At 35.0% G+C, this 23531-nt stretch overlaps 1 protein-coding gene across 1 annotated transcript in view; it reads right to left on the minus strand.

Annotated features, from left to right (window-relative positions):
* Positions 1-23531, minus strand: part of MYCBP2 (MYC binding protein 2) — a 272456-nt gene that overhangs the window by 44211 nt on the left and 204714 nt on the right. Inside the window, exons 54-57 of the mRNA XM_065896124.1 lie at positions 23124-23256; positions 20659-20781; positions 1269-2912; positions 126-295 (exon numbers count right to left, since the gene is read on the minus strand). Of these exons, the coding sequence (XP_065752196.1) occupies positions 126-295; positions 1269-2912; positions 20659-20781; positions 23124-23256 (2070 nt within the window). The remainder of the gene's footprint in view (positions 1-125; positions 296-1268; positions 2913-20658; positions 20782-23123; positions 23257-23531) is intronic.

The raw sequence follows: 23531 nt of genomic DNA on the forward strand, positions 1-23531 counted from the left end.
CCTGTTATGAAGGCTGATCTTTAATATCGATTATGTGGAGTTGTCTGATAATATGATCATAAAAAGAGATTTTTATAAGGTTTATCCTTATCACTAATAGCACAGCCAGAACAAAATAAAAATACCTTCTCCCTTGCAGCAGCCTGTTTTTCACGGAGGTATTTTTCTCTACAGCGATCACACACCAGGTACCACGTGCTTCCCCCTATGCCACCATCACCACAGTTACCAGCCCATCCTCCACAAAAATGCCCAATGCTATTGTAACCTTGTCCACCAGCATACCGGCCACAACCTTGAAGTAAGAACATAAATAAAAATTTAACACTTTAAGTGTCCTTAGTAGTTTGCTCCTTGCCACCTGTACATAAATGACGGCTTTTCCTTCTCAAAGTAAGCAAAATACTGAAGCAAATATCTAACCGCCACCTGGGCTGTTAATTACATCAGCCAAATTGCAGGTGTAACCGAAAGTAATCAAGTAAATGATGCCTAAAATACTGACGATACTCTATACAGGCAGATGAGAAGAACTGTTAAGATATGGGTACATTTAGATTTATTTAAGTATGCTAAAAAAAATTGGAGAAGACAGGTATTGGGTATAAAACACTCTGTGAGAATAATGTATTTTACAAATCATGTATTTTACAAAAGGTTACAGTGTAATATGTCGGAAGAGAAAAACATTTACCCAAATCCATAATAAGTGAATTTTGGAATATTGTTACAGAAATCGTTACATTTACCTAAAACAAAACTGTCTTCTGATGAAACAGTTAATATCTCTTCCACAGGAAAATGCCCAAAGAAATCCGTATAATCTAATTGAATTTGCAATTCTGAACAGGAAAACAATACAATCAAAGGAGACCTAATGTTGCAGTCTTTCCTGTGTGTATGGACATGTCCTTATTTCTATTGTGTGAAAGGACACGTCCTTATTTCTATTGTGTGAGACACCTTAACAGCGTCCTTTGGGTAACACATAAAATATTTAAAAAGTTAACAGTATCTTAGAATGTGACACATTAAAATGAAATAGTACTAGATTGCCTTACCACCATACTATTAGATTTCTTTACCTATTTTTCATGAACCCTATACTGTATTGATAAAGCACTTTAAAAATTACATTGTAAGACACTATAAATTCTGGGCAAACGTTTTCCTGTACTTTAACATAATTCATGGAACAGCTTAAGTCAAAGTGACCTAATTTGTTTTTCTACACAAAGTACTTACATATATTCAATAACATCGCTTACCTGGGTGAGCCTGTCTCATGTGGTATGTCACTGGGTATGGATGTGACTCTCCACAGAGCTCACAGATGGTGTCTTTCTCTGGTCCTCCTACCGCCAGCTGGGCCATTTCACCAAACAAATTACCTCTGGGCCGAACTTCTGTCTTTTCCTTTTTCTTTTTTTCTTTTTTGGCCTTTTTGTTCTCTTTCTCACACTCTTTCTTTTTAAGGACTGCACAAGAACCAGGACTTGGAAAAATCATATTCTGGGAAGCTGCTTTGATAGTAGCCAAAGAGATGTCTTCCCAAAAAGCCACTAAATGTTGCAGAGTCAGGGGAAGAGGAGACTTAGACTTCATTGGGTGATGCATGGACATTTCAAAAGTGGCCTCAGTTTTCCCGTCTTCACATTTTTCATGCAGAGGAGGTTCCTTAAGCATAGACAATACCTTATTTTTGTTGATACTACCCATTTTAGATATATCTGGTCCGTGAGGTGCAATATTAAACATATTCAGTGCAGATGATATTTCCAATGAGTGTCTATTTTTTAATTTGGTTTCCTTTTCTTCTGAAGGCTGCTGGCTGCTTAAACTACTTCTTATAGGAGCATGTTCTTTGGAAAGTTCAGGATTAAATTTTAAGAAAGAAGAACAAGCCATTGCATCGTGTACTATGCCTTCGTGCCACAGGAAAGAGGCAAAGACGGCTCTGGCACACTCAGCCACGGAAGGGGACATGGCTTGCTTGGCTGGCTCTAAAGGTTTGGCTCCATCTCCTTTGAAGAGGAAGCTAGATTTTTCCTTCTTGGGCCTGGTGTGCCTATTAGCACATTTCCGACTTGTTTTGGGGGATGCTCTCGTTTCCTGTTCATCTTTCAGTGGTGCTTTTCCTATGCTGAAATGAACTTTATTCGGACCTTCATCCACACTCTTAAACTCACTGCTTTCATCACAGGTGCTGTCTGTTAGGCTATTTGTTTTTAAAGTACTTGAAGTGCAGACTTCAACCACCTCACTGTGGAGGTTTTCTTGTACCACGTGGGGAGAAGGAGCTCTATTTTCGGATCCAGGGGAGTCTTTAGAATCCTTTGGTACTGGTTTTGGTTTCGGTGATGTTGATCGTCCCCTTAATGGCTCTGTGAGGGGCATTTTCTTCTTGCGGAGGGTATCTGGATCAAGGGTGTAAGAGTCCGATTTGGAACGTTCCCGAGGAGGATCAAGTCTCGTCTTAACAGGAGCAGCGCTTTTCTGAGGTAGACTTTTATCATGAGGCGAGGAGGAACGTGTAGAGCTAGCACTGGATGCGCCAGACCTGCTGGCTGGGAGGGTCTTTGGCTTAGGAGATGATGACCGAGAACCTGGTCCTGGGGATTCGGCTCTGAAGCTAGAAGACATCTTCCCGTCAGATTTTAGTGTCTGCAAGGTGTTATGGTTGGGGGATAATGACCTACTGTGAGAATCTGACCTCAACTTTGCAGCGTCGGATTTCAACATGAGAGATTCACTAGCCGACAGCCCTTCCGTACCCCTCTGCTTCTTCTGGTCAGCGGTAGTCCGGCTCATACGTCCATCGGGTTTCAGTGTTCTGCTGTGTTTGGAGGACAGTTCTGATTTTCCTGATGTACAGACGGGTCTAGAAGATGTTGAGATAGTCCCTCGGTCACCTGTATGGTCCGTTTCATAGTGAAACTTGTTAATATAATTATAACTTACTGATGATTTATCCACTAAACAATGAAATTAAAAACATAGCTAAAAAAATTTGTATTGCTTGTCACAGACAAAAGTACTTCAAGAATAAAGAAAAAAGGGGGAATTCTCGTCAAATTTCGATTACATCATTTTATAATCCTAATATTCTAATGTTTGGATTAGAATCATTTATAATTAATGTATGAATGCCCTAAAGCTATTATTTAATTACAGGTAATGCAGGCAGTCTGTTATCTGTAAAGAGGTTATGTTCTAAAAGCTTATTTAGTTCGTAAGTTTAGCTGGTTAGAACTCAGAGCTTGAAGAAGAAAAATGGTGGGATCCTCAGAATTAGAATTACAAGTCTGAATTCTGGGGCCTTTCAACAAGGAGTCAGGAGAGTAACAGAAACAAAAAGGAAAAAAAGAAAAATAATCTCGCTCTTTCCTAGGCAAAGCATTAGATGTTTCTACATGAGCACCACTTGTTTTTGGCATCCTGGCCCTCATTCAGTGTCTCTCCTTCCTACTACTTCATGCTTTCCTTTGAGGCACTAGAGCCAGGTCGTCTTTGCTGTCAGTCCGCGGTACAACCTTCAAGATTATCTTTCCTCCCTAAAATCAAAACTTCTACCCTCAGTGCAAGTGATACTAGTTCATTGGTTAGGAGGAGAGCAACCTGATTGAAGTGATTCAAGTGACATGAAAAACGGAAAATCCATAAACCTTGCTAGAAGCATTTATATTTTTTGAAAAAGGATACTTAGTAAATTGAGATGACTCTGGTTACACTGTAGTTCTTTCTTTTTCCTTTTTACAGGGATATGAACAAATGTGGATAAAGTAGAAACGTGTTTTGGGGCTTGCTTGCAATGTGTGTCTGTAGAGTCGCAGCCTAGTTACCTATACGTCAAGAGAGCTTTGCCATGGCATCTGCCTCCTCACGGAAGGCCTGCAAGGGCTGGCATTTTCACTCATTACTACACTCCACTGATGTCATGTCAAGAATGGGTCAGCATAGTAAGTGTTTTTGTTAAATGAGCAAACAAATTCCTATTTTCTTAGTTTCTTTCCCTTCTGCTAGTCACAAATCTTCAGATTCTCTGAAAACTCACTTTTTACTTTTATGGCTCCCACGGCCACAGGGCAGAGGCGACAGCAGCCATTGTTGTGTGAGGGTCACATTTTATAAACCAATGTACTGTATTTGGTAGAATCAAGCATCAGCTTAGTCCTGGCCACTAATTTGGAGTGACTGATGTCTGGCGCACTAGCTTTCGTTATTACTCTGACAGCTGGAAATGCCTTCATCATCACGTTTATTTCATGAGCTGAAACATACATAATGCTGAATCTAGACAAATGAGCAGTAAATCTTTAATATTTGGCACCCCTCTCTCTACAAGATTAATTCGTGAATTGAAAGAGGTTTGCTTTGTAATTCATGATGCACAATTCCTCATAAAGGAAATCTCCACTGTGACTGGCTAAACAATTGAATCTTCCAAATATCAGGAACACCACCTGTCATACACTAGCAAAAATGTCTGTTATATAGAGAGGGCCAGAGAGTATGGGCAGCTGTGTACCTTATCTCTATGCTTCAAGTAATGGTGAATATTTTTTTAAGATCTGTAAGTGGTGACAGCTGAATACCTGTTGGAGTCTAGGCACACAAATAATGCCAAATTATTTCTTCCCAAGATGTCAGATTACAGTTAAATCCTGCCGAAAAAATTTACTTTTCCAAAATATATTTCATATATTTTAAAAAAACAAATACGTCAAGTTAGTTAAGTGTGGTAAACCCACATACTAACTAACTGATGTTCATCTCCTTCATTTGGGTTTCAAAAGTTTTGAGGTGTGCAGTAAGTATTACTAAAAATGGTCATGTGGCTGCTTTAAGTATCAATAAATATCAACACAATATGTTAAAAAGCTTTAGATCGTAAAAACTTTCACATTCATCACTTTTGTTTAACGTTTATCATATGTAAGTTTAAGCAATAATGGACACTTTTTTAATCTCAAAAGATTCTAAAGAAAAAATAATACAGGACAGGATAAAAATGTAGCACATTCAAACAGATTAGTAAAAATATTAAATATTAGGTATTCATTAATAACCTGCATATTTTTATGCCAAAATTATAAATAAAAGGTTATATAATACCACCCTATAATATAATCATAATATAATACTACTGTAATATGATATGCCATGGTATATACTATATATCAGGTTACACAAGACTATATACTACAGAGATCAGGTTCTATAATTATACTACAATATTATACAGTATCACTGTCAACTGTACAAAGGAGAAATGTAAAACTGTTTTACTCATTTCTAGGAATACAAGATTTTAAAAGTTTAATTAAACATTACACTAAGACAAAAATATGTGACTAGGTATCTACAGTATTTTATAACACCAGAGCATATTTTAAAATCGTCTGGCATTTTATCAATTGTCAATAGTTTAAACATTTCTAAGTTTAAAGTATTAAAACTAAGCAGCTAAGAAAATACTACAAGGAAGACTCATGCCAGACAGGACAGCCCTGAAAAGGTAAGGTAAACTAAAGGATTTAATTATCAAACTGTTTCTCATAAAAAAACTAAAACAGGAAAGTGATTTTTACATTACCTAACAGAAAAAATGAGTTGAAGACTAACCTGTCACGTGAGATACTATATTCTTATAGATCACAATGTGCTTTACGGCTTACACATGTACCACCTCGCTCTGGTAATAATGGTGTTACAATTCCCCAAAGGCATTTAGTTCTACGTACTTATTTTATTTAATATCTCATATAGGTTTGAAATTAAGCAAAAGTTCTATTTAACCTACATATAGTAAACAGGCATATCAATTAGGATAATCAATACAATATTGAACAGATACATCACAAATTACCCCAAAATATCAAATTTTAAATAAAATTATAAACTTTAATCTTAAATGGAATGAGATGAAAATGACTGAGGTGAACTAAAACTTCTTTCTTGAAACCTCCTAGGTTTATTAAGAATGGCCCATCCGTGAAGGCACGCATACCCACCCTTCAGTTTGTGAGACAGAGATGAGAGAGCAGAGGCAGGCCCAGCTACACCATAATTTTTGTAAATGCGCTCACGAGAAGCAAGGTTGCGAGATGGAGATTCTACAGTGGAAAACATTGGCAAAGAAGCAGCACAGATTCAATGGAAAAAAAATTTAGCAGAGAACACAAGCAGAAACAAAGCATTTCAAATGGTATGCGCGACTACTAACTTATTAAAAAGTTTATATTCTGCTAAATTTTCCAGCAAGTTTATTATTTCTTTAAAATTAAAAACTGAATACAAAGGTCAAATTAATTAATTTAGACTAATAACGACAGCGCCAAATGTGTTAGCCTAAAAGTTAAATAACATTCATAGCACTGATAAATCAAATTTGAGCATTTCTTTTCAGACTAATATTTCTTTAACTCAGTTTTCTTTAATTTGGTGCTCACTTACTTATAAATGAAAGTTTATAAGTAATTTTTTTTTGTAAATAGTGGGAGATAAAGAGATGTTACTTACAGTTTAACCTATTGTCACCTGTTTTTCTGTATGGACACATGACTATAATTTTTCCAGTATGTATCTCAGAATGGACCCAACTTGACATTTATGGTCAACTACTTTTCTGAGTCCATCCTCAGTAAAAAATGTTAGTGCTAATCCCAATATTTGGTGTTTGTTTTGTCGATCTTATTACTGAGATACCAAATTCTGTTTATAAAAAGTCTCACAACACAAAGCAAAAAAGATTTACAAGTCACTGAAAATGTTAGACACATTAATGATTCACCATGCAGAAAATGAAGTACTTAAAATTAAAAAAAAATTATCTTTCTTCAAAAAATTAACAGAACCTTTAAAGTGGTCTTTCAAAAGCAGTATGCTAAAAAAAAAATCTCTATCTAAATCTGAAAATAAATCCACTATTTAAAATTTTAACTCATGGCAATGAAAATAAATGTAATCAAGTGAGCTGAAATAAATTCAGGTAATAAGGAGACAACTTTCTTAACATTATTGAAATTAAAAAAATGAATACAACACACAGTTTTCTCAAAACAGAAAAAGTAATAGTTGACTGATTCATTATTATGGCCAAGATTAAAGATGAACTATTCATAAAACCAAGAATCCTTCCATATAAGGTACTGAGTATGTATTATGTGTCAGACATTGTCCTAGGAATTGAGCATAAGATGATGAACAGAAATGAAGTCCCTACTCTCATGGAACTTATCTTCCAGTAAAAGGAGAGAGACAATGAACAAATACATCCTAGATGGAGCGGTGATAAACCTGAGAGTAATAAGCACGCAGATTTTGGGCAATACTCCATGCCTGGATAAGACAACTTAGGTAGCAAGGCCTAGAAGAGACCAAACCCCTGGGACATTCCTAGGAATACAGAATAGAGGAGGATGTAGAAAAGAGATTGGACATGAAGAGCTGAGGTAGGAGATATCCAGCAGGCAAAGGAAGAAGGTGTTTCAAGGAAAAGAGAAAGATCAATCCTGTCAAACACTGCCAACAGAGCAAGTAAAATGAAATCTTAGAACTGACAGTTGAACTTAGCAAAACAAAAGTCAAAAACTGAATAGAGCAATTTCTGTGGATAAGGACAACTGCAAACACCCCCTGTAGTTGGTTCAAGAGAGAATGGTAGGAGTGGATGGAGGGATGGAGACACATGCCAACAAGTCATGTTCCTCTAAGTTAAAGAAATGTTAAAATTTTAATATTTTTGAGCATTCTTCTTTTTAAAGTGTGTAAAACTCAAAGGCACCAGGAACTGCAAAATGAGGTCTTATGCTATTTCAATCTCATATAATACTTACTCTGCAACTCTCACTGAAAATGTCAGTTAGGAGAGTGCCAGGTTTTGATTGGAATTCAAGGACGACTCAAACTGCCAATGTAAGGATACAGTCTCGTAGCTTGGTCGCTAAAATCTGTGAAGACTGGGTTTAGCAGGAGGACACAGGAGCAGGAAATCAGATACTATCTTAATTACAAGCACCCGTAACATAAATGTACAAAACTACATGGACACTTATTAGATAAGATGTTAAGAGGTTTAAGGACAAACTCCTGGAAAAAGTTTTGAAGCCAAATCATCCTTTAAAGTCTTTCCAATATGTTACAAAACCTAAAGAGACTGGAGTCCTAGGTATGATTCAGAGTGAATAAGATGAAAGAAACATCTTTTGAAAGTCTACAAAAGGTTACTGTTAAATGCCTAAGTACAGTAAGCTGTGATTTCACACAACACTTGTTCTAGACATTTAATTTTCACAAGCTCATGTTTAAAATACTTTGAAATAGTTAACTTTTAAAAAGATTTATATCTTTCAATTTAAAAAGGGAAGTAATCCTTAAGAGATACTTTGCTATCTATGCACAGAAGAAAAAACTGATCAACTTTTAGACATCTGATGAAGATTAATCATGCTCCTTTTTACCTCGCTTTGTAGATAAAACAATCAATTATTAAATTAATGTCTGTAGAATTTTGATTTTTTTGTCATAATATAGTTAACTAAGGAGAATAATGTTTAAAACAATATAAAAAGCTGGAATTTTTCCTCCAGTACTCATTTGAAGTCAACGTTGTTTGTTTGGTATAAAGTATCCCCTTATTAACAAAACGGTTCTTTACATGTCATTTATTCTTTGTTTTCTTTGTTTTAAATCCCGAGTATCAAGTTCCCTGGGGTACTTCATTCATTCTCTGGTCATAGAAACTCTGAGCTCATCGTAAGTTGTATTTAAAAAAATTGTTCCCTAGGCTAATGATAATAATAAAACAGTATAACTTTTCTTTTTAATAAGGAAAGCATTCTCATTTCAGTTGGACAAAGACAAATTGTGGTTTTGCTGTATCAGGACCTTGACCTTGTTATTGGGACAATACACTGGAAGAATCAAGGCACCTGTCACCATCTGGTGGCAGTACACAAAACTGCAGTTCTGAGATTTAGAAAGGGGCGTATACTCTTTCAGGTTTGAGTCAACAACGAAGTAATGATCTTCTTCATCCATTCATCTGTTGATGGCACTTAGGTTGCTTCCATACCTTGGCAATTGTAAACAATGCTGCTATGAACACTGGAGTGCGTGTATCTTTTCGAGTAAGTGTTTTCATTTTCTTCGGATTATACCCAGTGAATTTGCATTTAAAGCTGTCAGTCCTGGCAGCTGCTGGCTAGAGGACGTAATTATCATCACTATCACCTTATTCTAAATCCTCCAAAACATCAATAGACAGACGTGGGAATAATACCTACACTTAATTGTACTTATTTCTTATCTGCATGTTGTTTGGTTGCTCACATCTTTTGGCCAGGGTGAAGGTATAATTTATATATCGTCTCCTCACTAACCAATAAACTAGTTTTTTATATTTTTAAAAATAAATAGTTTTAAAATAAGTAATTTCCAGAATATCTGAATTATAAGTTAAGCTTAACCATTTACTGCCTGTTTTAAGAGTCTATTTGTCAAAATATCTGTAGTACTATTCAGAGACGAATGCAAATGTACAATTACCAGGGTTTAAATTGAGTGAAGAAAGTCAGAAACACTGTTCCTGTCATTCTACTGTAAACTTGACAAAATGTTATTATCATTGTTTGTGAAGGATCTATAGAATTAGGTTTCTTTCTATATCTTAAAAAATATATACACACATAAATGTAGATATGTATAAGCACTAACAGAATGTGGAATCCTACTAAATGTATCAGAAGAAAAAGAGCTTAAGACACAGAATAGGAACTAAAATTTACTTATATAAATGTTAGTATACTACATGAATTATAAAAGAATGACAGCTAGAACAAAATTTCCAACTGAAGGCTAAAATAGAAATAAGCTTTTCACTAGAACATAACATTCATCCATATGATACAAATGCAGAAAGGAAGATGGATGAAAATCTGTAAAGATGTATTTTCAAACTGTCAGTCAACAATGCCATCTTCAGTTACAGAAATGCTAAGTATGTTTCCCACATTCGAATTATATTACAGCTTACTGGAGGCTAAGTTACCCAACTGAACTCATTTTTTCTTAAAATCTGCTTTTTATTCTGTGTATTGGCATTAGGTAAGCATATAACCTTTCAAAACAAAGACAGAAAAATGGACGCCATTCTAGACTGGCTCCTTCAACTGTGATTAGCAAGTCCTGTACAATTTTATTGCCTACGTGTTTCTAAACTTGTCCCTTCTTCTATACGTCCACTGTAATTTACCTTAGTATAAGCCCTACTCAAGCTCTTCTCTGGAATCCCTGCCTCTAACGCTCTCCCTTTCTCCAGAACCTTTTTCATAATATTTTTAGTTATCTTTCACAAATGTAAGACTGAGCATATCATTCTTCTTGTTTAAAATTCTGCAGAAGTATATATGCCTTCATCTGCTCCCTCCATTTTACTCACTTTACTCACAGGACAAAGTCTAAACTACTAAGAGTGGCTTATAAGACCCTTCATGATGTGGCCCCACCCTCTCTAGTGTAAGAAACCGCCACTAGGACACTAACACTCTAAGCTACAAACGCGTGAAGTTTCTCAAGTGAATCATGTTTCCTAACATAATCAAATGAGTTGATTCATTTGAAGTGGTTAAAATGGTGCCTGTTATGTGGTAAATGACTGCCATGTGTTAGCGATTACCATTTCATATCTTCTCTTTCCTCAAACCACCAACACTTTCCCCATGCTAACTCTGAGCTGATGATGGCTTCCTATTTTACTGAGAAAACAAACAAAACAAAAAACAAATGGACAACATTCTCAAGCTGCTAACACTAAACATTCTTTCCTCTCCTGTTATGGTGGATCACCTATTTCTGCTCCTACTTGGCCAACCTTTCCCCTTTGCGCTACATCCCATCCCCTCTGCCACGGATGAATACTGTTCCAGCAATCCTCCCCTCTCTCCTGCACTGGCAATTTTTCTTTCTATTGGATCATTCTCATTAAAAAACAACCCTGATGTTACCTTGTCCCCATTAAAAACCAAACCAAACAAAAATCTCTCCAGATCTCACATCCTCTGCCCTGGTTTCACTTTATGTATCTTCCTTCCCTTTACAGTAAAACTTGACAAATTTATCTATAATAACTGTCTCCAATTTCTCTTCCCCCCTTTCTCTTGAACCCACTCTAATGGAGCTTTGGCATCTCATCCGACTAGAGTTGCTCTCATCAAGATCATCAGTGACCTCCACGTTGCTAAATCCAATGGTCCCTTCTCAATCCTCACTTTACCTGACCCATCAGCAACATCCGATACAGCTTGTCACTATTTCCTTGAAATACTTTCTTCACTTGGCTTCCAGAAACACCATACTGACTCGGTTTTCCTCCTATTTCTATGGCCATTTGTCAGTCTCTTTTGCTGACTTCTCCTCCTCTCTCCCATGTCTAAACCCTGAAGTGCCCCAGCGCTCAGTCTTTAGGCATCTTCTCTTTTCTCCCTATACCTACTTTCCTGCTGCTTTAATCCACCCTTAGGGCAACTCTCAAATTATTCTGCTATAAGCCAGTGAACTCCCAACTTATATGTCCTGCCCAGACAGTTCCCATGAACTCCAGGGTCTTACATCGATCTCAACTTGATATCTCCACTGGACTTAAAAGGAACCTCAAACTTAACATATCTGATCATTTGCAAACACAGTGACAATTATCCCTATCCCTGTACCATGCCCCTTTGCAGCAACTCTAATCAAGAAGTGAAGTCTATTTCTCCATCCTTGAACATAGGTGTCCTGCTTTGACCAACAGAGTATGGCATATGTGATGCTGTGTCAGTGTCAAGCCTAAGCCTCAAAAGACTGTGCATGCTTTTGTTTTCGCAGAATCCTGCAATGTCCATGCAAACAAACCCAGGTTAGCCCACTGAATGACAAGAGATATTTGGCCTAGTCACCCTTTTCATGCCAGCCAATCCCCAAGGAAAAAATACCTGGCTGACCTACAGATGCATGAAGGATCCCAGGCAAGATCACAACAACTACCCAGCTGAACCCAGCCTACTCTGCTAACCCACACAATTGTGAGCGAAAGAGTGCTTATTTTAAGTTATTACGTTTTGGGGTGGTTTGTTATGCAACAGTAGCTTACCAATATAATGTCCAAAATTAAGCCTTTGTTATTGCCCTCTGGACCCAGTTCTCCTACAGTCCCCATATTAAATGGAAATTACATTCTTCCAAATGCCTAGGCAAAAATCTTAGATTTGCCCTCCACTATTTTGGTATTCTCATTGCTTATTCAATCTTCAGGCAAATCCTGTCGATTCCCCTTCAAAATATATCCAATATTCCATGATTTAATACCATCTCTTAGGCTACTACTCTGGTAAAGCCACCATCATATCTCACCTGGATTACTATGAAAGCCTCCCAAACTGGACTCTTTGCATGACCAGTACTTAGAAGAGTGCCTGACATGTAGATGGTGGTCAGTAAATATTTTTGAGTCAATGGATCCCCAAAACTTAGCTCATGCTATTCTTAGAGAGGAAAGACACCTGTAACCTCCTTCCCCACCCCCACTGCTGCCTGATAAATTCCTATGAGTCCTTCAACACTCTGATTAGGGGCCATCTCTTTATCTAATGCCTTCTCTAACCTTTCCTAGCTGAGTCAGCAGCTTCTTCTCCTATGTTTCCAATGCATCCTGTGAATAGTGCTCCTGCAGACTTAAAATAATACCATCATTTTTTTCAACATGGCTGCCTTCCTCAGTATTCCAAAAGCCCTTCAAGATCAGTGATAATATCTTCTTTACGTTATTGCTCCCTATAGCCTAGCATAGACTAGATATTTAACAAACGCAGGTAAATAAATGATGGAAGAATAAATGACCCATCTGAAGAAAAATGGTAATAAAGGGTGGAATAAATTTAGTAGCCAGTAAGGAGATGGGAGCAAAGGGAGAGAGAGACAAAAGGTCAGATCTGGTCAGGAGAAAGCAAACAGATGCACTCGGGCACACTGTCTTATAAACAACACCAGCGTTCTCTGTGGTCTAAATTCCTAGGATGAAGTGAGGACTGATGAAGAGGGAAAGGAACATGGGTTGAAGCTTTCCTACCACAGAGAAGATGGAGACACTGAGTCAAGATAAATTCTGGCCCGTGACTGAAATGACAAGGATTTGTAGGGATGCTAGAGATGTTAGAGCCCAAACTGAAATAAATATATTGGCCATTGGGACAGACGCTATCGGTTCAAGTATGAAAAGTTTTACTGCACTTGACTATTTGATTTTACGAAATCTTTGTTGATATCATCCTTTAATTTTCCTTAAGAAAAATTATAAAGAGGAAAAGGGTATGAGAAATCAGCTTAGTGTCACAAAACTAACTGGAGGGAGCACAGAGATTAAAACACAGGTCTCTTTCCCAAGTCAAGGGCTCCATCCATGCCACAGCTCACACCAGGCAAGCAAATAAGTAGACAGATTCTGGGCTGGGATTATAATCCAGGATAAAAATGAAGTCTAAGTCTTAGAAAAAAACCTGGCTTTTATACTGATATTCATACTAACGTCTGAATGTAGTGTTACCATATGAAGAATTAATCTCAAAGCGAATAATGAAGTTAAGCTGTGAAAATGTACTGAGGAGTAGCTAGGAAACCTCATTTGTGCCTTTCCTGCAACTCACTCCACAGAGAATAGACTGCTCTCCCTGAGACTGTGATTTCCTCCACTTTTCCTTGGAGCATGAGAGATGTTAAATGTTTGCATCAAAAGGCAATATCAATATCAACAGATAACGTTTATTAGGCACCTCATTTTATGGATGAGGTAAAAAGGGCTCAGATGCATCAAGTAACTTAACTAAATAAGTGGCTGGAAAGGAAATCTGAGCTTAAGGCTTTCCATCACTACATCTTTATAAGCTAAGTAAGTAAACACAGTGCTTTAGTATATGTTAGTATTCTTGAACACAAACCAATATGCATGCAGATACTCAGGTGGACTCTTTTGTCACATTTAGCAAAAGTTTTGTCTCACTTGAGAATGTGATTACGGGTATAACAGAAAAACTCGTTGCAAAGTAACCTAGAGCTGTCATATCTGGGCTTGAAAGTATGACATACTTTGATATATATATTATATGTTTACATATTTAAAATCTCTGGGAGAATCGTAAACTGTCTTAATGTTCTATTTACCATTTTTTTCTACAAAAAAAATAAAAGCAAATTATTTAGCTCCCTGGACAGTAGCTAGAAAATGTTTATATTAAACAGTCACGTGAAATACAGTTTTTCAGCTGGAGGATCTTTTGTAAAATTCCATCAGTATAAACTCAGAATTATTAGATATCACATCATCACATTATAGTTAAATTTAATTACTACTGAAGTATTCTTCCTCTATTTTGAAGATGTACTCTGAGTAAGGACAGGAATATCAACCATAAGATAACAAGAAACACATGATCTTAAACTCATAGCTTACACTGAAGAAATGATCATCTTAGGCATTTCCAGTCAATAAATGCTCCCTGAATGCTTATGATGTATAAGATATTGTCAGAGGATATGGGACAAATAAAATGATGCTTTCAAAAGAAATGAGGAAAAGATAATGAAAATACAGAATGTAATATTCTTAAAAGAAAGCGGGCACCTATATCATTCCCCACCTCAGTCCACTAGAAACTTACTGCCAAATGGCTTACCAATTCTAAAACCTACATAAATACTTTTGAAATAAAAAAGTAAATTATGGAACAGTAAAGGAAAAGTTTATATACACATCTCTCTTCTCTCTCATGCCTTTGCACACATATAAATATGGTTAAGACAAGGAAACTGTGTGACTTTTATTTCTATAATTATTCTATTTCACTAGAATAACAGGTGAAGTAATTTCTATGTATATATGTATGTGTGCATGTATAAAATAATTTTGCAACTTAAAAAAATTACCAAATGAATTTAATGTGCCAGATTATTTTCATTTCCAAAGATTAATTTTAAAAAAACCCTATGCTTCAGGGGAAAAAAAAAAAACTAAAGAAATACTGATTAATAATGCTCATAAAGTTGACATGTGGAGCAGTTTATGTATGTCCCTACTTTATGTATGTCATCTACTTAGCTGGGAACTTGAGTTACAGTATTTAGGAAACCTTTTCCTTTTAAACCATGCTACATTCTTAAACTATGAAGGGGAAAATAACCAATCCAAACCAAGCTAATACTCTGGAGGCTAGAACCAAATGGAAACAGAAATGTAAAAACTATATACTAAAGAACAAATTTTTACATTATTTATTAGTAGGCAAAGCTAGATATTTAAAAACATGGCCTCCTTTGTAGTCAGGAGAACTGGGCTCATGTTCTGACTCTACCATTTACTATGTATATTTCTAGGGCATATCATTTATCCTCTTTAAGCCTCCGTTTCCTTAACTGTAAAATGGAGACATTATCTCAAATGAGGATGTACTAAAGTGCTCCACAGTAGTAAGTACATAGTCGACTTATCAGAATAAGCAAGAACTAGTAAATACAGTCTTCTATGCATAATATTTTATACAATATTTTAGAATCACAAAAGTATAAGACAAAAATGATTCTCATTTTACTAATTAGTAAAGGGAAGTTCAGTATAAATAAGCCATCTTCTAAAGCAAGATGAAATGCTAGTGTGATGGACGGCAGTGAAATTCAGGAAAGAATATCTTACTCAGGTAGTTTTAACTCTGCCATATTTAATCTTCCTATGATGTACTTACTACAATTCTAATATATCTACAAAACATTAAACTATTTTTAGATTCCATACTTGTTTTTAGTTGTGCTAAAGATTAAGCCTTCTGGTTTCTGGAACTGGGTAGTCAAACTTCAGTGATATTCTGCTGAGAATAAGAAGTCTGTATCATTGGAGTACATGCAAATAATGATTCAGAAAACTGGTAATTCTGAGACATTTCTAGGCCATGATTTCAAATTTGCTCCAAGATGGTGGTAAAGGAAGTGGTGGTACTGATAACACTTAGACACAATATGAACAAAATTATATTGACACAATGTCAGTTAGAAACCTATTATCCTTTAAAAGAGGCAAATCTGATTTTCTTATGGTCTTTACATTTTCTTTTACAATATTTTATTAAGTAATTTGGTAAAATAAAAACACTAATAAAAATACTTTTTTTTAGAGAAGTTTTCAAGAAGACTTGCAATAACCCTTTAGGTAGAACAAAACGGTTCTTATTCCTTAGTTCTCTTGTCTGCTGCCACTATGACATTATCAGGGTAATTTCTCTTTTACAATTTTATTTTTCATATGATTTTCTGCCCGGTTATGATGTTTTTTTCCCTTTTATTTCCTTGTCCTTACCTTTAAAGCTTCCTGCAACCTGGGTACGTCTAAATGTAAAGTGTCTGTCACTCCATTAAATGGGTAAACTAAGTCTTCACTTCTCTTTCATTCTTCTATAATGCTTATCAAGGAGGAAAAAACTATTTCACACACATGACACTATTATGTTTCCTTGAAATTCTTCTTTTAAGAGACATTAAAGTGAATATTACACACGAATAGAGATGATTAGCTAGAAATTGATACTTATATTTACAAACTAATTTCATTAATTGAACTTGCCTAACGTATAGTGCAAACCTAAAAAGTATACTCTTGTATACTCTTTTCCGAAGACAGGTAATAATATCATAATGAATAACATCATTTGCTAACTATACACTACACTGGTTCCTAATAAAAACTAAACCAGCTGGCATTCTCTTAAGTAATCCTAATAATAGCTATAAAAGTATTTTTGTAGAAAAATAACTTAGATCTAAGTGTGGATGTATTTTACTAAAGTAAAGCGAAGAGGTCATGCATTTGAATTCAAACAAATGGGTGTACAAGCTGAGACTTCCAAAAACTCTCTCAATTCAGTGAGTGCGTTTATACACTGTATAGCCAACATGTGAACTGAAGGCCAAGAAGAGCATATTGTTGTCATACTAGGAGGTTTGAGAAGTTTATGGGGAAGCCTCAGGAGCTTCTTAAGAAAAAAGAAGACCCAGGTACATGTAATTTGTTTTGGGTCTGTTTTCCAGATCAGTATGAATTACTATCATGGATAAAGGGCTAGAACAATCCTAGAAGGCAGAACTGGAATCAACTGATTGGCTTAACTTATTAAGAACAAGAACAAGAACAAGAACAGCAAAAAGCAAGAGAAGAAACAACACTGTGAGAACATTTGGAAACCTAAGCTGCTATACATTTCACAGACACCAAATTCACTTAAAAGAAACAAACAAACCTGCCCAGTACAGCCTCTCCTCCACCCACTGGTAGAGTGAAATAGGTCCATTCTCTTGGGGCATCTCTAAGTAACAAAAATCCGGTGTAAAACAATGAAAGTTATCCTTATAACTGACGCTTACCATAGTCGTGCATATTATAAAAATTTTTTTTAAATCAATGTTTTCTTAATATATTTTATAGTATGATTTGCTTATTCTGGAATTAGAATAGAAAATATAAAAGTCATATTTTAATAACTACACTTAATAAAAAAATGTGATTAAAAACAAATGTCTTAGCTGCAGAATGTCGTAGGTCAGAATAGCTTAAGTGCTTCAAAAATGTGGGAAGGGATAACGTCCTCATTAAATAAAACCAGTTAGGTGAGTTGATAAATAATTAGTAACTGATAAACAACTCAGAACAAAGCTTCAGAAATGGTTTGATGAGGCAGGTAAGGCTGACAAGACTTACTCTGAAGCTGAGGCTGCTGGAAGGAAAGGGGCTGTCCGAACACAAATGGGCTGTGGACTAGGGAAGAGGGAGGTTTTGCAGCTTGATCAAAGATGGAAGGAGCTGGGAGATTGGGCCGTGACTGAATGGAATTCAATATGGCACTCAGTTGGTCACCTGCAGTGGGCAAAACAGTCAAAACTACAACTTGTTATTAATTAACATCCAAAATGGCAAAGTAAATGGTGCTTTATGACATTCAGATAAAGTTAAACACTAAATAAAACAATGCCAATTCAGAACTGTTGTGGAAGTTGGTGACTGTTATTCTCAAATTAGGGACCGAATGTTGTATGCTGTTTTAATAATGGAAGCACCCCAACAAATTTTATATAATGGCCCACTTACAAAAACAAATCCATTTAAATTCATATACAAACATCTAGCAGCAGCAGGAGAGAATACAGAGTCTATGAGGTAAGTATGATAAGTTGATTCAATACCATACAAGTATAAAGGAAGATCTAAGTCGATGATGTCTTCTGTGCAGTACCTGACATTGACTATTATCACCCTGCCTCATACGCAGTACACTTCGTGCAGAACATATGCAAATAATATGAATAGTTCAATGTAGGACTGAAGGGAGGCAAAGTATATGTTATTAATTTAGTAATACATTTATATTACAGTTATAAATTAATATTTTCTTTTTTAAAGTTGTTATTGCCAGAGAAATTATACATTTTTAAAAGCATGAACTCTTTTGCTCGGATAGGCAATGTAAAAATTTATAAAAGACCTATAAGAAAAAAAGGTATATGAGGTACCTTATTTGAATAGTATCTCAGACATGAATTCCGATATTTTCTTCAAAATTAAATACAAAGGACATTAACAGAAAAATACTTTTAAAAATAAGAAATGATATATTGGATGGATGATAGCTCCCTATTTATGAGAATATAAATATTAAATAGTTTAAATGATGCTGAAGAAGAAGGGTTGGGGGGGAACCATATGGAGACTAGCTGATGCAGAAACTGGAAAACAGTACCTTTCCAGGAATATTTTCTAGATATAATAAAGTTTCATAAATAAAATTTTAAATGAAACACCAACAAGAAACAGATTAATATGGAGAACTGTGCACATAAGCTACATCTCTTCACTTAAAAAAATTAATGCTGCGGATTAGAAAAGGATTTTAGAGGTGATGAAGAATTTTATAAAATTGTTTTAAGGAAAAAGAATTTTTGCAAAAAACAATTGTTTGGTGTTGGATAGCATAAAGAGTTAAAGAAAATGGGAACTACAATTAAAGGTAAGATAATAAATAAAGGTTAGATATATTTAATCGGATGAAAGTTTCTTAATATTTCTTCACTCCATCTAAATATTTTAAAAGCCTATTAAGAAGTACATGCTATTTTTGAACAATATTAGCAATATCACTTTAAAAAAGTAATACATTATTTCTAATTAATAACAAATGTTCTCAGCAATGTTTGTCTCTATTGAAAGTTGGTTTTTATTCTTATGATGTTTTAACAAATTCTGTTTTAAAGACTGATTTAATGTGACAGCCACCAGTACAATTTAGACATTTTAGAGACTGAAAGCGTACAATTTGAATTAAACATGGCTTTAAAACAGATTACTATACAAGTATATAGTGGTAAGTAAACACTGAGATTTTAATTTAAGGACTGGGAGCGGCAGAAGGAAAGGGACATGAAGAAAACACCACAAAGCATTTACCCTACTTAAGCATGAAGGTCTAGTTTAAGTTAGTTGAAATCTGAGCTACCGGAAATGAGCAAGCAGATAGTACCCAAGCCTGTAGGATAGAGCAACCCGATGCAGGAGGAAGAGCCAAAAAGAAATCTTGTAGCTAAGGCTTCCTTCTTAATAAAAATACTTTGTGGAAAGTAATAAAGGTATCAAACAGAAAGTGGTTTTATTTTAAATTGAATATTTCCTCTATACTGATGTAATTCTGTATCTTGTTGACTATTTCATTATTTCACTTGCTCTGCAAGTCAGGTATTAAAACAACTGTATTTGTGTCTGGAAATCAAATCTCATGAATTAGTTTAAATAACATTTTAAAGTAAAAGTATTTCCATGTAGGCTATCTTCTCCTTCCTACCCATTGTCCAGCTATATGCTACCTTCTGACAATATCGTCGATTTTGAAGCTAAGAGTTAGGAGCAGGTTCATAAGAAAGCATGTCAATGTGTCCAAATTTACATACAAATGGAATTTCGGATGAAATTCGAGCATAAATTACTCCAAAATAATTATTATTTGGCCTGTCCATGATGCTGGTCTCTTCTATTAATGCAACCGAAACAAGTTGTATACATTTTATATCCATATGGCTTAGGGGTTTTGTTTTTCTTTTTACAATTTGTTGGTTTCATTATACATACCAAACCCAAAGCTATCAATTCATGTCATTCGAAATTAACTAAGATAACTTGATTAGACATTGAAAACCACACATGTTTAATAAAGCTGATGTGCAATATTACTTAAAAATATTACTTAAAATATTTTGATTTTAAATGGATCATTTTGGAAAGTTCGGTTTTGCTCATTAACATTTAATAATAACTGGATGATAAAAGTTCTTCTACTGGATATAGTGACACAGAATCTTTATGATGTGAATTCAAAAGGAGTGTCTACAAAATAAGAACAGGTAAGCAAGAACTATAAACTTAAGCTAAAATGGATAAAACCAATACTGTAAAAAGAACACTGTCATAAACATTTTGACTGTTAGTTTTCTAGGAACAAACTTAAAGTTTTGTGTGTGAACAGTAATAAAAATGGTTATAGGAGAAGGTAATAAAAATATTACAGTTAGGTAAGTAAAAGACTCACTTAAAACACCTACCTTTATTATTTCCGAGTCCATAATCAAATCCTTGGGCACTGCAACTTGCCCCTTTATTAAAAGCTTGTACTGAGAAAGGGCTTGGAGGAGGAGTTTGAGAATTTTGATCCAGAAGAACTTGTTCTACAATAAAAAGAACATCTATAAAATTAGTTTCTTATGTGCTATTCTCCATTTATAAAGAGAGAAAATTGCAAGAAAGATTTTTCTGGTGGTTAAATTTTAAAATAACCTCACATTTAGATTTGATAATAGATCTACCAATTAGGTCACTGACACCAACAAAGTAAAGTATATGACAAAATCTTTTGTTTTCATCAATCAAAATCACTATAATATTTAGACACGGGATATGCTCTTGTGGAGTCAATTTGCTTTTATTGTGCTATTAACATTTGCTATTATTGCTTTTTTTTGCTTTTATTGTGCCATATATATATATATATATATATATATATATATATGGCAAAAAATCATTAAGTGATCACAGAGAAATTTAAACTTCTCTCACACCTCTTTTCGGGTTGCGTATATATCTTAGTAGAAACGATATCCTAATTTAAGAAGCATTTTATCTAAAAAGAACCTTCTACCTTCTAAGTATATGGGAATACAACTGCTAACCTTACCGTCTGATAGCTTTGTTATTTCTTCACTTAGCTTTCATATAGAACTTATAAAGTATCTTCACTTTGTAAATGAGAAAACCAAGGCACAGAGATATTAGGTAATTTGGACAACTGAAAAGTTAAGAGCTGGCATCTGTACCCTGGCAGTCCAGTCCCAGAGTCTACTCTTACACATTATGCTCATTGCTAGTTAAAATGATTACTAAGCTAGAAAGACCCTGACAGTCACTTAAACCATTCTCAGATTATTTAGTTATGTCTTATATAAAGCTGATCTCGCTTTAGGTTATTATCATTTATATCTGAATATCCCTATATAATGAAAATGTTTAAGAATTTATGAATACGTAATAATTATATATGTAGCAAGTATACTGTAAATGGGAAAGTTGTTTTGTAAAATGTCTGATTTACATGAAATGAAGACTTTTGCTTTTCAAAACATAATGAAGAATAGTTCTACCATCTCAGGATATTATTTTATGATGACATCATCTTTGACTAAGAAAAACTGGTCTGTAAAGACAAGGGAGGAAGTAGGTTCTCAAATTGGGTTCAGTGGATTACTGATGCAGTGTGGTGTAATGAGCACAGCATTTGAAATATGAATGAAGGTTCTGGCTCAAGTCTTTCACCTGCCCTGTTTCCAGTGGTATGACCATAGGCAAGTCATTTTAAATTCTATGAGCTTAGAAATGTAAAATGAAGATTATATAACTAATCTCAAAGGCTTGCTGTGGGGAAAAAGGGGAGAATGTTTAATGTACCATGTTAATATATCTAAACGTACTCTGTCATTCACACAAGTTCCAAACCTTTCTTGAATCTATTTATATACTATGGTCATATTACCTCTTGGATAATGGTTATTTTAACTTTATACTCTTTTGGATAAAGAAGCATATTCATTTAATTGTCTGACCCTCTCCTATAAATTCTGGGGTTTGGTAGAAAAGTCTATGTTTGGTTTATCCACTCATTGTGATGTCCTAACTAATACTTCTGTGACTCAACCTGTATAGTTAGAAAACTTAGTGAGCAACCAGTATGTGCGAAAACTGCTTTAGAACTAGGAATACAAAGATAAAAAACCTCTGCCTGTCCACAAGGGACTCACAATCTGGGTACGAAGAAATAAAAATTAACTTCAATATAGTATCAGTTTTGTTCTAGTGGTGAATTCAGTTCTTTAGGATGAGAGGTAACTCTTCACTCTGTGAGAATCAGTTAAAGCTTCACCTAAGTGATGACATGGTCTGAACAAGATTTCGCCACCAGGAGAATGAAGAGAAGAGGATAAAAAGGAAAATCTTTTATTAAAGGAGATCATTGTTGAAAAACGGTAAAATAAAGTTTAAAGCTGAAACTCTAACAACAAAATAGGAATCCCCCAGAAGAAGCTAAGCATATATTCAATGCTCCTTTCCTGAGACAGAATTCAATAGAATGAAATTGCCTGGGAGAAGTACTACAATCAGTGGTTTGAAAACTGAACTTCCATTTAGTGGTAGAAAGAGTAAAAGGTTTAGTCCCGAACTGGCACAGAAGAATTATCATTTAAATTCGTATTAATGAAATAAAAAGTATGTTTTACAAAGACCAATTCATATGTTTCACATTTCCTTCTAATTCTCTTCTTTTATGTGTATTCATTTAGTACCTATGTATTTTACATAGGAATTTTAACAATTGCAAGATTTTTAAACCTTTAGTTTTGATTTTACTTAAAAAGTAAACACACAAAAAAGCTCTTTACAACAAAAGAAATACAGTACAGTTTAAACTTCTGCACTGCAAAGGTAAATCGGAATAAATCACAAATTTAAGCCAACTTGCCATCTTCATGTCGGAGGTACTGGTTTCCGCCTCTGTCTCTAGCTAAGGACCATGCCTCTCCTTCATCACTCTCACAGAACTCTACCATGCTGTTCTTATCCAGCTGCACCCATGTACCTTCAGAATTGGTTACCTAGTACATAACAAAAAGCATGATTGATTGGCTTGATTCTTTCAGGGCATTCAGGCTGAAAACCAGCAAAAAGTTTAAGTGAGTAATTATTCCAATAAATCTCTATCATCAAATTAGTTTCTGAAATTAAGACCACAGCCTGAGGTAAGACAGAAATCAATAAACAGTCTTGTAAAATAATGCTCACTGATGACGTCAGTAAAAATATTTTTTTAAGGCACAGGATAATCCCTTAATAATTTTAAATGCTACCCCAAAACACACGGCTCTTTGTT

Source organism: Phocoena phocoena, chromosome 18, assembly GCF_963924675.1.
Source record: "Phocoena phocoena chromosome 18, mPhoPho1.1, whole genome shotgun sequence".
Taxonomy (NCBI): Eukaryota; Metazoa; Chordata; class Mammalia; order Artiodactyla; family Phocoenidae; genus Phocoena; species Phocoena phocoena.